Source organism: Haliotis rubra, unplaced genomic scaffold (assembly GCF_003918875.1).
Source record: "Haliotis rubra isolate DU_JTF1 unplaced genomic scaffold, ASM391887v1 Scf3, whole genome shotgun sequence".
Lineage (NCBI taxonomy): Eukaryota > Metazoa > Mollusca > Gastropoda > Lepetellida > Haliotidae > Haliotis > Haliotis rubra.
Genome location: NW_025766968.1, coordinates 2840402 through 2853404, shown reverse-complemented (window position 1 = coordinate 2853404; position 13003 = coordinate 2840402). Strand labels below are relative to the sequence as shown.

The window sequence follows — 13003 nt, the reverse complement described above, 5'->3', positions numbered from 1 at the left end:
AACCAAAGTAGTACACTTACAGTTATTATGATATCACGGCTTGATTCTAGAATATTGACGTCAGTATTCTCGAGCTCCTGAGGGGGTGAGTTGAGTTTAACGCCGCTTTTAATAGTATTCCAGTTTATTACAACGTGTCAGTTTAATAAAGGTGGGAAACCCAAAGGGATACAGGTCTAAAACGTTCCCCCTATGGTGAAAACAACGAGCAAGTGTATATTGCTGTCAGACCTACAAACCTGATCGGCACGATTGTTTCCTCAAGAATACGTCTCTCCAAAGCGACATATGGCGCCTTGGATGACTCTGCTCCTGCGCACACAATCTCTTGATTACTGTCTGTATACATTTTAACAAAGCAAACACGAGAAGCGAGCTCGATATACGACTACCTAATCCCTTAGATGTGACATTGTCCACTCATCGTGTGTTCGCGTCCTACAATCCCTCTGATCATGGATCAGTGAACGTGAACGATTGAAAAGAAGTCCATGTACGATGAAACTTACCATCGACACACTTATTACATACGTTTCGAGTGAGTGAGTGAGTATGGTTTTACGCCGCTTTTTAGCAATATTCCAGCAATATCACGGCGGGGGACACCAGAAATGGGCTTCACACATTGTACCCATGTGGGGAATCGAACCCGGGTCTTCGGCGTGACGAGCGAACGCTTTACCCAATAGGCTACCCCACCGCCCCCACATACGTTTCGATGTATGTTGGTGAACACATATCTCAATTCTGACAAAACAACAAAGTGAGTGAGCATGGTTTTACGCCGTTTTTAGCAATATTGCAGCAATATCACGGCGGGGAACACCAGAAAAAGGTTGCACACATTGTACCCATGTGGGAAATCGAACACGGGTCTTTGGCGTGACGAGCGAAAGCTTTAACCACAGGCTATCCCCGCACCCCTAAATTAACAAAGAACACAATTCTAATCAATAAAGCATTTAAAAGCATTTATCATTTACATCACTGTTACATTTGATTACAAGCATTACACAGCTATGGAGTAAAAATTAAATATCTGCTTATAAGCATCACATAACTGTGGAGTAAAAATGAAAGATCGCACAGAGATAGGAAGCCTGTAGAGGTTCATATTGTCGTTGAAATGTATTCCACAGCCAACGGGATGCACAGTAAAACTTAAAACAGCATTCTACAATATGTAGAACGAATGTTTGCACAATTTATATTGTCAATATTAACATCCTTGCAAAATATAAGAGTAAATTAAAAACAAAACAAGATAATAAAATTGACTGGTTAGATAATCCGCCATACTCTAAAGATTGTGAGCTTAAACACTGAAGTAAACGTTGCACATCTGCGTTATATTTCACCATGAACGCCATAAAACCATACTGTTGAAATGACAGATTTTACAGACAAAACCACTTACGGCTGAATATTGACACAATGTAACACACTGAGATTACAGATAACATTCGGTGATATATTATACTTCCCGCTGGAACTGATCGTGGTTATTTAATAATGACATGCGCTTGAAGCGTTCCCCGCCGTGTCTTTGTTCTTTACATGTCACGTCATTTATGATATGTCCTCAATATGTCTAGATGTTTCATAAACCGACACAGAAAATGGAAACCAAAGAAACGTGTCAGCATACACTTAAGCATTAAATTTTCTTTCGATATATTTCAGCCTTTTTGTGATTGTTGTCCACTTTATGCCTTAATTTGTTACATTAAATATATTCGAATCATGGTGTTAGTTAACGTATTTATGTACATAATGTATTATGTCATATTATGCAACATCATTATGCATTTGACAAATAACATTTGAGATATGATGTTTGCACACTTTAAATAGGCAGTAGATTAAGATTCTGAAACTACAACAGCCTAAACATAGATCATAAAAGTAGCGAGTTTTATTACATCTTTAAGGCAGTGGACTTTGAAATGCTGGAGTCAATGATCTGATTATGATTTGGTCCTTACTCTTTGTCTGTTGTATAGATATGAAAACAGTAATAAATTTCAAAACATTCTGTAATACATTCGTTTTCCTATACATGAAACACGCTGAATACAAACTTACAAACGTGCAATAAAGTCTGCATGTGAGAAATGTGCCTGAAACATGACAGTCACATTCGCCAGATGAACGTTTGATTTTGTTGTCAAATACTGGCATTTGTGGTTCATGCAAATATCACCACTGAACAGTTAAGCTGGTTTTGGTTACAATGTAACATGCTCATGATATCAAAGTTGTACAATTGACTAAAGTATGTTTTTAGATGGATGTGGAAAGTGTTTGTCACTTCTATTTTCTAATTTTGCAGACCTGAACAGGGTGCAGAGAGACATTTAAAGTCTCAAGCAAACACAACATATGTATATACATGTTAGAACATTTCCATGAATATGAACACCTTCAAAATATAACAAATAACAAATATAATGAAGATGATAAAAATAACGGACAAGTCTTCCACACGAAACTGTGACCTTAACAACGTTGAAGCAAAACATGTGTACCAGTGTTGTACAACAGAACTGTAGTGCAGAATGACAAACAGTGCCAGGAAAAAAACACAGAGCCATTTCTGAATACAATTTCGTCTTGAATTACAACTTTAATGTGTAGATATTTCTCAGATGCGAAAATGTTTCTTTCGATATTTTACAGCCTTTTCATGATTGTCTCCCACTTCATTAAGCCTGAACTTGTTACATCAAATAAATCCTCCTGTATACTACTTGTACATACTACACGAATTCTCACGAAACTCTTGGGAAAGGGAAGTAAAATTACTATTTATTGTAATCATTTCTCAACACACACGAAACTGGCGGTTCGCCCTGCGCGCCATAACGAAAGATGCTAAAAGGAGGTTGCAGGTATTGCCCCTCGATAAAACGACGGCTTGTCTTTTAATCCGGGCAAGTACGAACACACATACTTGGTTACACGTACGCATACAAATACACAATCTGGTTTGCTGGTTGACATTGCGTTTGGACAATGTATTATTTCATTGACATGTTAATAATAACTCTGATGATATTGGGTCTCCCTGGGGCTCATTTTCAGTTTAAATGGGTTTATTTTTTGACAATCAAAATTATATATATATTCAGAAACTAAGCGTTAGTCTATGATGTAGTATGAATGTCATGATCACACATGCTGGAACACCATAACCAATGCAATCTGTAGTCACCAGCATTGTCCCACCACAAGCAGTGTTCAGTGTCATGAATTGTCTAGTCACACGACCGAACGGTCTTGAGAGGATATGTGATTTGTCACAACGTTCCTTCCGCTCGATACAAATTCAACGGAGGAACTGATTCCGTCATCAATGGGCCAGTCAGCAGCACCTTCCATTTCTGCTTGTGTTATTCTGATGATTCGATGTTTCCTGTTGGTTTCATGGAGAACTCGTTTCCGTCTTTGAGCAAGTTCTGGGTTGTTGATTAGCGTGTAAGCCACGTACCATCTTCTTGAAGCTCTGGTATTTCTTCTCACTTAATTCAAATTGGAAGAAAGGTTTCATATTGAAAAACATTAATGATTCCAAATAAAAAGTAAAATACACATATGTGCAACTCGCACACAGCCGTTCCGGAACATCTTGGTACTTTCAGATCGCCTTGATTTTGTTCCAGAATAGGCCAATTCATTTTTACTAGAATACTCCACATATAATATGTTAACCCCATTCTGTAACATAGAACAATACCGCCACAATGTGACGTACATGTGTAAACCTATACTTACGTCAACCTGCTCCACACATCCACATGACATATGAAATGACACCAACATTACAATGTTTGTCGACTACCAACACACGAACTACAAAACATTCGTTACCAAAACGTACCCGGTCTCTGGAATGGTTGGTGCTGTCCATCCTTATCTAGATCTGTCAGTAACAGGTCACAGAAGACTCTCAACATGGGGTGGTTATGGGCGTTCTCCACGTGCAGCATGCAAATATACGACAGGTATCCTACATAGAAGAAACAGTTATTGCTTCGTAGACTAAGGACTTAGTGAGTATGGTGGGTGATACTGGAGAGAGAAACTGTCACAGATTTAACATTCCTGAAATAATCAATAATTTCAACCAGTTGTAGAATATGTTGTAAAATAACTATATTAGATGTCTCCCTTCACATGCAAATGGTATCTTGAAACAATGACCGTCAAAACCAATAACCATCACCATTGTGATTGTGATTTATAATAGAAACATTACGTATGTAGATTCTACACTTTCGCCCTCCAGGTACGAACGCAGTTTCGTTCGTTTAGCGTTTAGACGAATTGTCAGGCTCACAATAGGTGTTCCTGTTTCAGTCACAATCACGTTTCGATTTGTTCTTGTTCCTGTTTAGGTCACACGATGCGCGCACATAATGGTAACGACCACAATCTGCCTTTCCAAAGATTTTAACTGAATAATAAATTTCTGTTTAATTTCGACTATAAAATGAAATAAGACAAAGTGTAGGAATATAACGCCTGTCTAATAGCTGAAAACATCTTTCTTGCCTGTGCCTCCGCAATACACTGGCTGACTGACGTCCAAGAGTTACTGTGGCGTTTGACAGACATTGCCTTCTATCTAACCCATCAGATCAAGTGCATGCATGTATAAATAATGTATCACATCATACTGGATACGATGAACTCTTTGGTTCCTTAATGTAGATGTATTCGTTTGATATTTTACAATTACTGATCATGACGACGGAAATCTCATTTTTGCACTTCGAAGAACCTTGAAATGGAAACATTGCTTCACTTGCTTACTCTTATGTTCTGGTCATGGTTGATTTTCAGTGAACCATACATATAATTTTCAAGGCTATTTTTCCATTTACGCCAAGTGAATTCTGTGTCAGTGGATAGTTAATCTCTGGCGAGTTGGGTTTAACACCGCTTTGAATGATTCATTCATGATTAATAACTCCAGGACGTGTCTTTCCTTCAGCAAAGGTCAATCCTCATACTCTGACACGTTGTCCTATCACAGACCGTTCAAAGGATAAAAAACAAAACATACAGGATACACCTGAAACAAAACCCTTGGCATACCTTTGTCTCTGTGTTCCCAGCCCCTTGCATATATGCTGTGATCCAGCCGACCAATCATTAAAACACCAAGAATGAGTCCTTGTAGAATTCTCCAGTGGAACGAATATATTCCAATGGCCAGATTTCCGAAAAAGGCGTAGTAAGTAAAACATTCATAAAACCGCCTGAAATGATATAATTCAGCTTTTGCTGACGTTGTCCTCGACATGTAATTTCATGATCTCTAAATGGATATATTTATGTTCCGGTTGTCGGAAACACTGTATCTGTCATGAAACGCGTATGGTTTCTTGATATGTTTAGGATATTGTAACTGAACATCAATTCGAAATTGATTTGGCAATATTCAGTTTGATTGAGTAATACCACGTGTGTGGATACAAGAAATGGGCTTCACATCTTTAACACCTACATACATGGGAAATCGAACCCATTCTTTCGACGTCACCAAACTAGACAGGAGCTAAAAGAGATTTTGAATAGGAACATACACCCTTCAAAAAATGAAACGCATAGAATTTTTATTGCGTCAGTTTAACAGCAATTATTTCATGTAATTTCAATGGTAAAAGGTGAAAATTCACACGTCTATAGACAAACAGTTCGCCAACTCAACAACAGCCTGTATTGTTGTGCTTCTGTTTACTTGAGTCCACAAAATGGCGTCAAAGTACTTTATATGGCCACCATTGGCAGCAATTACTGCTCGCCTCCAGACTCGCCTCCAGTTTCTAAGGTTCCAGCTCCGGACACCGCCGCAAGCAATTGCGGCGATGGAATCTCTCAAAGCAGGGGTGACAACTGGCCTTCTTGGTCGTGTCCCCAAATCACGCATTCGATCCCTGACAGATTGGTCGGGAAGTCTTCTCAAACGTGGGATGTGTTATGCAGTTTCCACGGCTGTTGCAAGACGATGGCGCAAGTGAACAACCCGGATGTAGCGGTCTAAGGCATGGGTGGTAACGCTTAGTTGGCCGCTTCTCGGGTGATCTTGGGCGGAATTGGTCTGTAGGAAACGATCCAAAAGGCGTGATATTTTGCTCTGATGAACGTTGAAATGTCGGGCAACTGCAGACTGCGACTCCCCAAGGCGGCCAATGGCTATGTTTCGATGGGCGGCACTCAGTCGTGGCATGATGATCCCCTATTTTCCAGGCAAAAACGAATGTCAAAATTAGACACAACGTTTGCCTTTTCATAGTGACCGATACCGCATGCCTTTCCGCTTACTTGCACTTGCATTTTGCTTTGCATGTATTCTTGATGACGTTTTGGCGAATATTTCTTCAAACCTCTCTACAACAAGGGGAAATGTTAAAGTAGCTGCGTTTTGGCGATGAGGTTGTTTACAATCAGACAACGATGACGTTTTGGAAAGAAATAGTATATTTAAACTTGAGTCCAAATTTTCAAAATCATCTATGCATTTCTATTTTGTTGAAAAGTGTAAAGCCTAGTGAGTGAGTCCATGTTGATATACGACACAGTCAACACTATCTTACAGGGTGAAAGCAAGAACACATATGGTCACACGTTGTGCCTGTCCGTTCAACCAATTTTATGATAGAGCCTCTAAAGTAAAGATTGATATTGAGACCGGAGATGTTACACTACCTGTTGTCAACATTAAGAGGAGCCTCGTCATCTGTGTCCCTGATCTTGTCTTGCATGAGCACGTACTTAGCCAGGATAACTTGCAGATAGAACAGCAGTAAGGCAAAGGCTGGAAAACTGATGCAAAATAATTTTTCAATCAATTTGAATTAAAACAAAGATCCCCAAAGAAGTATCAATACAAGACCTTTGTGCAAATATTAATTGTATATTATATCATTGCTATATATTAGTACAGACTGAGCAACTCTGTACATTCCTACCCAATTCATATCATTGCCATATATTTTGGAGATGCCCATTCACATTTGATAGACATATTTATCAACTGACAAAAAAGGGATACACTGTATATTTTTATATTTACTATGTTGTCTTAATGTCTATTTTAACATGACAACGTTGGAACAATGTTCATATTCACGATAAGTAGCCTTGACTAGAGTCGGCCTAAAATTGAGTATTCATAAATTATGTTTGTATATATATGAAATATGAAAGTATGAACCTTTAGCTGAACAAAGTTCACTAATATCAACACTTCTGATAACTATCACACCGAATTCTCCCCATGTGAATTTCGTATTGAATAGGTGCCCAGAAGCCTTTGCTGGTCGTAAAAAGCGATGACATGGAAGCAGTGGTCTGGGCCTGATAACGTGTCATCGTACACAGCCCGATGGCGTGAATGTCTGCCTACAATATCATCATTGCTGGTCAAGAATCGCCATCCTGTGAGGCCACCATCACACAACGGGAATATTGGTGATTGCGACGTTAAATAACCAAATCACAGGTTTCTTAATATTATGCTTCTGTTCGGAATTTTGTAGAGTACCAAAAGGACCTCCACCATGCCATGACCGTTAAAACAACGATTATGTCACTGTTTTGGACATATGTGTTGACACGAAGCTGTATGAAACTCACTTATATTTTAAACATGCTGTAGTGACCATATAAGTTGGCTTACCTCAATAATTCTGACAGCCATATAAGTACCGATGACATACGGTGACGGATAGTGATGAAATATATCAAGTAGGCGAATATCAGCACCACGGAGAACATTACAAGAAACAGCACTCCAAAACCTGCAAAACAATCCACAAAGTTATTGAAGGCAAGAAAACTGACAAAGCACAGTGCGCATAGCAGCCAAATTTAACATTTAATATCGTGTCAGAATCCTGCATTCAAAAGTACCCATTCGAGATATCCAATACGTAGAATAAACGGAGTGTATAGTTGAAGCTTTGGTATTTTTACAAATATCTGTATGGACAAGCACACGCGCACTCACGCACGCACGCACACACGCACGGACACCGTATATATGCATGTAACTGTAGATAGACAACTACATAAACGAAATTGGAGATATACACCTTATATGTGATTGAATAGAGGCCTAGGACTGAAACATGTACACATATAAACTTAGTGAATCGCCGTATTCATTTTACACTCTGCTGTGCATCGACAGTTGACGTAGCCGACAATACTAACTTTCGGGATCAATTGAGCATTTCACTGACTAAATTATTTTGTAGCTGTTACCTTGTAACATGTAGGCAACTTGATATCCAGGAAAGCGCATGCTACGGGCCTGAAAATAGAAAGACAAAATACCAGTTCGCATTCTTTTCCCCAAAATATTACACTGCGAAAAACTCATCTATTGTATAAACTCATTCTGCATATTGTTTTAATCACTATCACTCTGTACATCAACCTACTCTGCTCAAATCACTAATTAGTAATCCAATGTATATCAACCTTGCCAATTGTATATACACACTATGCAGCTATGTATATATTCCTCATGTTGCAACTCTTTGTATCACTTGCTTGATAACGGTGTTAGTACCTACACCGAATTGCAATAAAGAAGTTGACTATCCATAGAACTTGGTTTTCCTGCGAAAAACACGTTAACATAATCAAGTACTGAATGCCAGTTTATCTGCACACCACACCTTCAGAGTGAATTCTTTCGTGATAAAGACGTGTTTGGGTAAGAGTCCTGCTCCATTGAATGTTTAAAAATATGAGACATGTTGAAATGGTTGACCCTTTCTTCACGTTTGTTTGTTTCGGCGAACGTGATTTGGCTTGGTTTGTGACGGTGAAGGGCATGGTCGTGTATTATTGCTATTTAATAAACATTAACAAATACATGGAAAGGTTCTTTTGGCTCATATTTTTATATACTTTTGATGATTCTTACATAAGGTAATACATCGGGGTAAAATGATAAACTCCTATAGAAATCCTCAACTTATCTCGAAACGCATCTAAAATGCCCTGTTAACACATTAATCTCATATATTCATTTATATCAGGGCTGTAGTGATTAATGTTTTATTCTCATTTATATCCACACATCTAATAACTTTTATAAAAAAATGGAAATGATTAATTTCTTGTGGCAGGTGTACTATTATGCAGGAGTACTACCTTGTCTCCTCACTGATTTTCAATAATCCATTCATATCCTTTTTGCCGCTATTTTCCCTTAACATCAAACGGAATTTGTTTAGTCAAGACTCGGTATTCGTTTGCATTGAGGTTCAATACTGAATAATGCATTTACTGTGGACGTAAACATTTTCTTAATCATACCTTGTTCTTTTGTATAGTTAACGGGACATCATATCTTCATTAACTTCTTGGAATAGGAGAGGCATCCATATGGCTCTTGGAAAGGTAATGATACTAACCTAATTCCAATTTAGTTTAACATAGGGTTCACCACCAGAAACAAAATGAAAAAGTCGGCACCGTTGTCTTTAGACCTTAATGCCTGTGACATATATTATTGATAAAGCTAATGATCCATTCAGATGATATTGTTCCTTTAGCAAATATCGTTTCGAAGTGGAATGGCATTACAGCTTAAAACACTTTTTCGCTAGCACCTTGTGTGACATGGCTGATTTTCAGGGATCAATTGATATCATTTCCACGCCTAAGTGTTATTATCGAATCTTTTTTGTTGGATAATGGGCACTGCTTATTCTCAGTCGTTGATGTTTTATATCATATTGGCACTGTGATTTTTCACATTGAACATAGGACGCAGAGGAGTATTAATTTATAATCGTCCATGTCGACGAGTACAATGTTATACATACCATCATTATGTGTGGTTCTGGAAGTTCACTGAGAATGAAAATCTTGTTTCCCCGAAACATTCGTAGCAAATGCCGTCTGAAAGTAGAATGGAATCATGATTGTCTTCCAAAGCTTCAAGACAAATTGATTTAATTACATCGTCAGGAATGCATCTCTTACCTGTAGCTCTTCATAAACAGATAGATGTAGAATGAGGTGACAATCACACATACGACCAATGTGGCGAAGTATACACCTGCAAACAGGAAACAAGCGAGTCAAATACCCATTAAGGATACAGTCGTGGATTATTCCGTTTCGCTTCTGTTAAATCTTGTATTTGATGGGCCCAATCGTAGCCTGAATGCTTAAAATGTCATACACATAAGCTTACAACAAGGTTGTTTATTAAGTCCACAGCTTTTCTCTATGTCATTGTTAATGAAATGTTCGTGAAAGTAGGCATTGTGTTCATCTGTCTTTCAGGTTCATATGAAGTCTAACAGTAAATAATTGTATTTGCTTCTGAAAGGATGACCTGAATTGATTGGAGTTTTTGATTTTTGACCGTTTAGCCAAACAAAATAAATGTATTCAGATTTCTACTACGTGTCTCATAACGTGGTTCTAAGACCTGTTTATTTTCAAAGATTGATATTAGCATCTGGGCACAAGATTTTCTTGTACATATGTAATATCTGATATAGTACCTTGAACTAAGTGTGCTCTTATAGAGAAACTATTTTCAGAATTGACAGACTGTATGGGTGTTCAGTCGTTTGAATGCAAACACAAAAATATTAGTAGTCGGGACGAGGAGTAGATAAACTGGACGAAGTTCTTGGTTGCATGATAAGAAATAATGGTATTGTCATCAATTGTCATCAATGATAATGAATATAAACTGGATCAATATGCCGATGATACTGAACTATTTCTTGATGGAACTGAATAGAGTGTGTACTCTGCTTAAAAACTCTAGCAATTTCCAAATTGGTCCATATTTTCAATTCCTTACCCAACCCACCAGCAGAATTTATCACGTCCCTTGACAAAACGTTTTTTAAATTTATTTGGAATGACAAGAATGATAAAATAAAAAGGAATGTAATTCAAAACAACTATGAAGAAGGAGGTTTGATAATGATTGATGCAAAAACATTTATAGACGCTTTGAAATTATCTACTTTAAGACAGTATTTCAAAAGAGGTGATAAGGATAATCCATGCAATATACCTTTTAAAGACATATTTAATTTTGGAGCAAATTCTGAAACTTACTTTAAGATTGAAAATCCTTTTTGGCATGATGTGCTAAAAGCATGGCAACTATTCCACAAGAAACATTATATTGACCCAAATAACATTAATGAAATTCTATCCAAACCATTATGGTTACTCATAATTTTAAAAATTCAATAAACTTCATAAAGAACTGGGCAGATAAAGGGATTATAAATATTAGGGATATTTGTGATAAAACTGGATTATTGTCAATAGAATCTTTAAAAGAAATATATGGTATCAAAGGCACTTTTTTAGATTATAAATATTTACTATATGTATTACCTGACTCTTGGAAAAATACTCTTAACCACTGTCATTTAATACCAGTCAGGGATTTAAATATTAACCAATGCCAGATATATCTAGTAAAAACATCTAAAGGCTGCAGGACTTTTTATGATAAACTTATTTCCAATGAAATACACCCAAATATGTGTAATAAATGGCAGCTGCTATTTCCTGAAATAGAGTTTGATTGGTAATATATAATTACAGCATACAGAAAAGGATTGCAAGACACAAAACTTTTGGATTTTCAGTATAGATTTCTACAAGGTGTTATTTATACAAAAAGAGAATTGCTTAAAATGAAAAAGGTTGATAGCAGTCTATGTTGTTTCTGCAATGATCTATATGAGAGTGTTTGTCATGTGTACTGGGAATGTCAGGAGACACAAACTTTTGGGAAAAACCTACAAATTTGGCATAACAATTTATACCCTTATCCATTGCTATTATCAAAACATATGGTTTGGTACTCTACATCATAATATATTACTAAATCACATCATCATTGCAGCAAAAAGACACATTTACGTATGCAGTATTAAGAATACGCATCCAAACATAACTCTATTTATAAAAACTTTGAAAGAAATATTCTTTGTGAAAAACCATATATGCAAAAGAAATAATAACATTTCAGTCATAAATGGGGTCTTCTCTTCCCAGTACTTTGATGAATTTAAAATGAATCCAATTTACCTGAGATCATATTTCTCTTTTATTGACTTATAAATGTGTATTAACATGATATTGACATATAGTACCTGTACATCATCCATCTGTCTGTACATCACTGTTCTACATATGACATTGTAATCCTGGGAACCAATAAAAAAAAACTAAAAAAAACTCAAAAAAAAAAAATGGACGAAGTTAATAAAAATTTCGCAATAAATTAAAAAATATAACACATACATAAGAATCCAACATGATTCCAAGCTAAAGACATGTGTTGTATAATGTGTGTAACTTTCTATTAATATGTAAAGCTTACTTCCCATTGTAACCGAAAGGAACTTCCTGTTTCATGTTTAGACCAAAAATAATGGAGATATTCAACTACTACTAGTATTGCTCTACCGATAGCATTCACGTAAAAGCTAATATGGACCATTTTGTAAAACCGGTCTCACACTAGACACTGATCTGTTCTTGAGTTCGTATGTATTCACCATTTTGCTGTTTCGAAAACGTGCTTTGACCATACAAATGCACCACATGTCTATTAAGCTGCAACAGCAAACGCACAATGGCGGATATTATACGTGCGCATTAGGCGAGAACTAATTGAAATGCAGCATTCATTTAGGAAGAAGATACGTCAACCGGCTTGGCTGTAGAAAGAGGCAGTAATTGGCATATTTACACATCAACAAATTCCCCAGAACTTTTGTGGTTTTCCATTCACGTTTGTGAATTGAATTGTTTATACATTTCTGAGAGACGAGAACAAAAGTCAGCGATCAGGTGTATTGGCAACAAGTGTTGTTCGTGGGTCATTTTAGAGTAATAACATCGTGAATGGTGAGTGAGTCCCATAACTATCAGTCCTTTATGTGCGCCATTGTCACACAGTGAAGTGATATTATTCAGTCTTGAC

At 37.0% G+C, this 13003-nt stretch overlaps 1 protein-coding gene across 2 annotated transcripts in view; it reads right to left on the bottom strand.

Annotated features, from left to right (window-relative positions):
• LOC124282421 (stimulated by retinoic acid gene 6 protein-like) overlaps positions 1-13003 on the bottom strand; it is a 49667-nt gene that overhangs the window by 20700 nt on the left and 15964 nt on the right. The window contains exons 11-18 of one of the 2 annotated variants that reach the window (XM_046718411.1): positions 10012-10087; positions 9852-9927; positions 8275-8323; positions 7688-7808; positions 6715-6831; positions 5101-5264; positions 3881-4009; positions 948-3521 (exon numbers count right to left, since the gene is read on the bottom strand). In XM_046718411.1, the coding sequence (XP_046574367.1) occupies positions 3262-3521; positions 3881-4009; positions 5101-5264; positions 6715-6831; positions 7688-7808; positions 8275-8323; positions 9852-9927; positions 10012-10087 (992 nt within the window). In that variant the 3' untranslated portion in view covers positions 948-3261. Of the gene's footprint in view, positions 1-947; positions 3522-3880; positions 4010-5100; positions 5265-6714; positions 6832-7687; positions 7809-8274; positions 8324-9851; positions 9928-10011; positions 10088-13003 lie in introns of those variants that run through there. The other variant, XM_046718412.1, reaches the window with a different exon arrangement.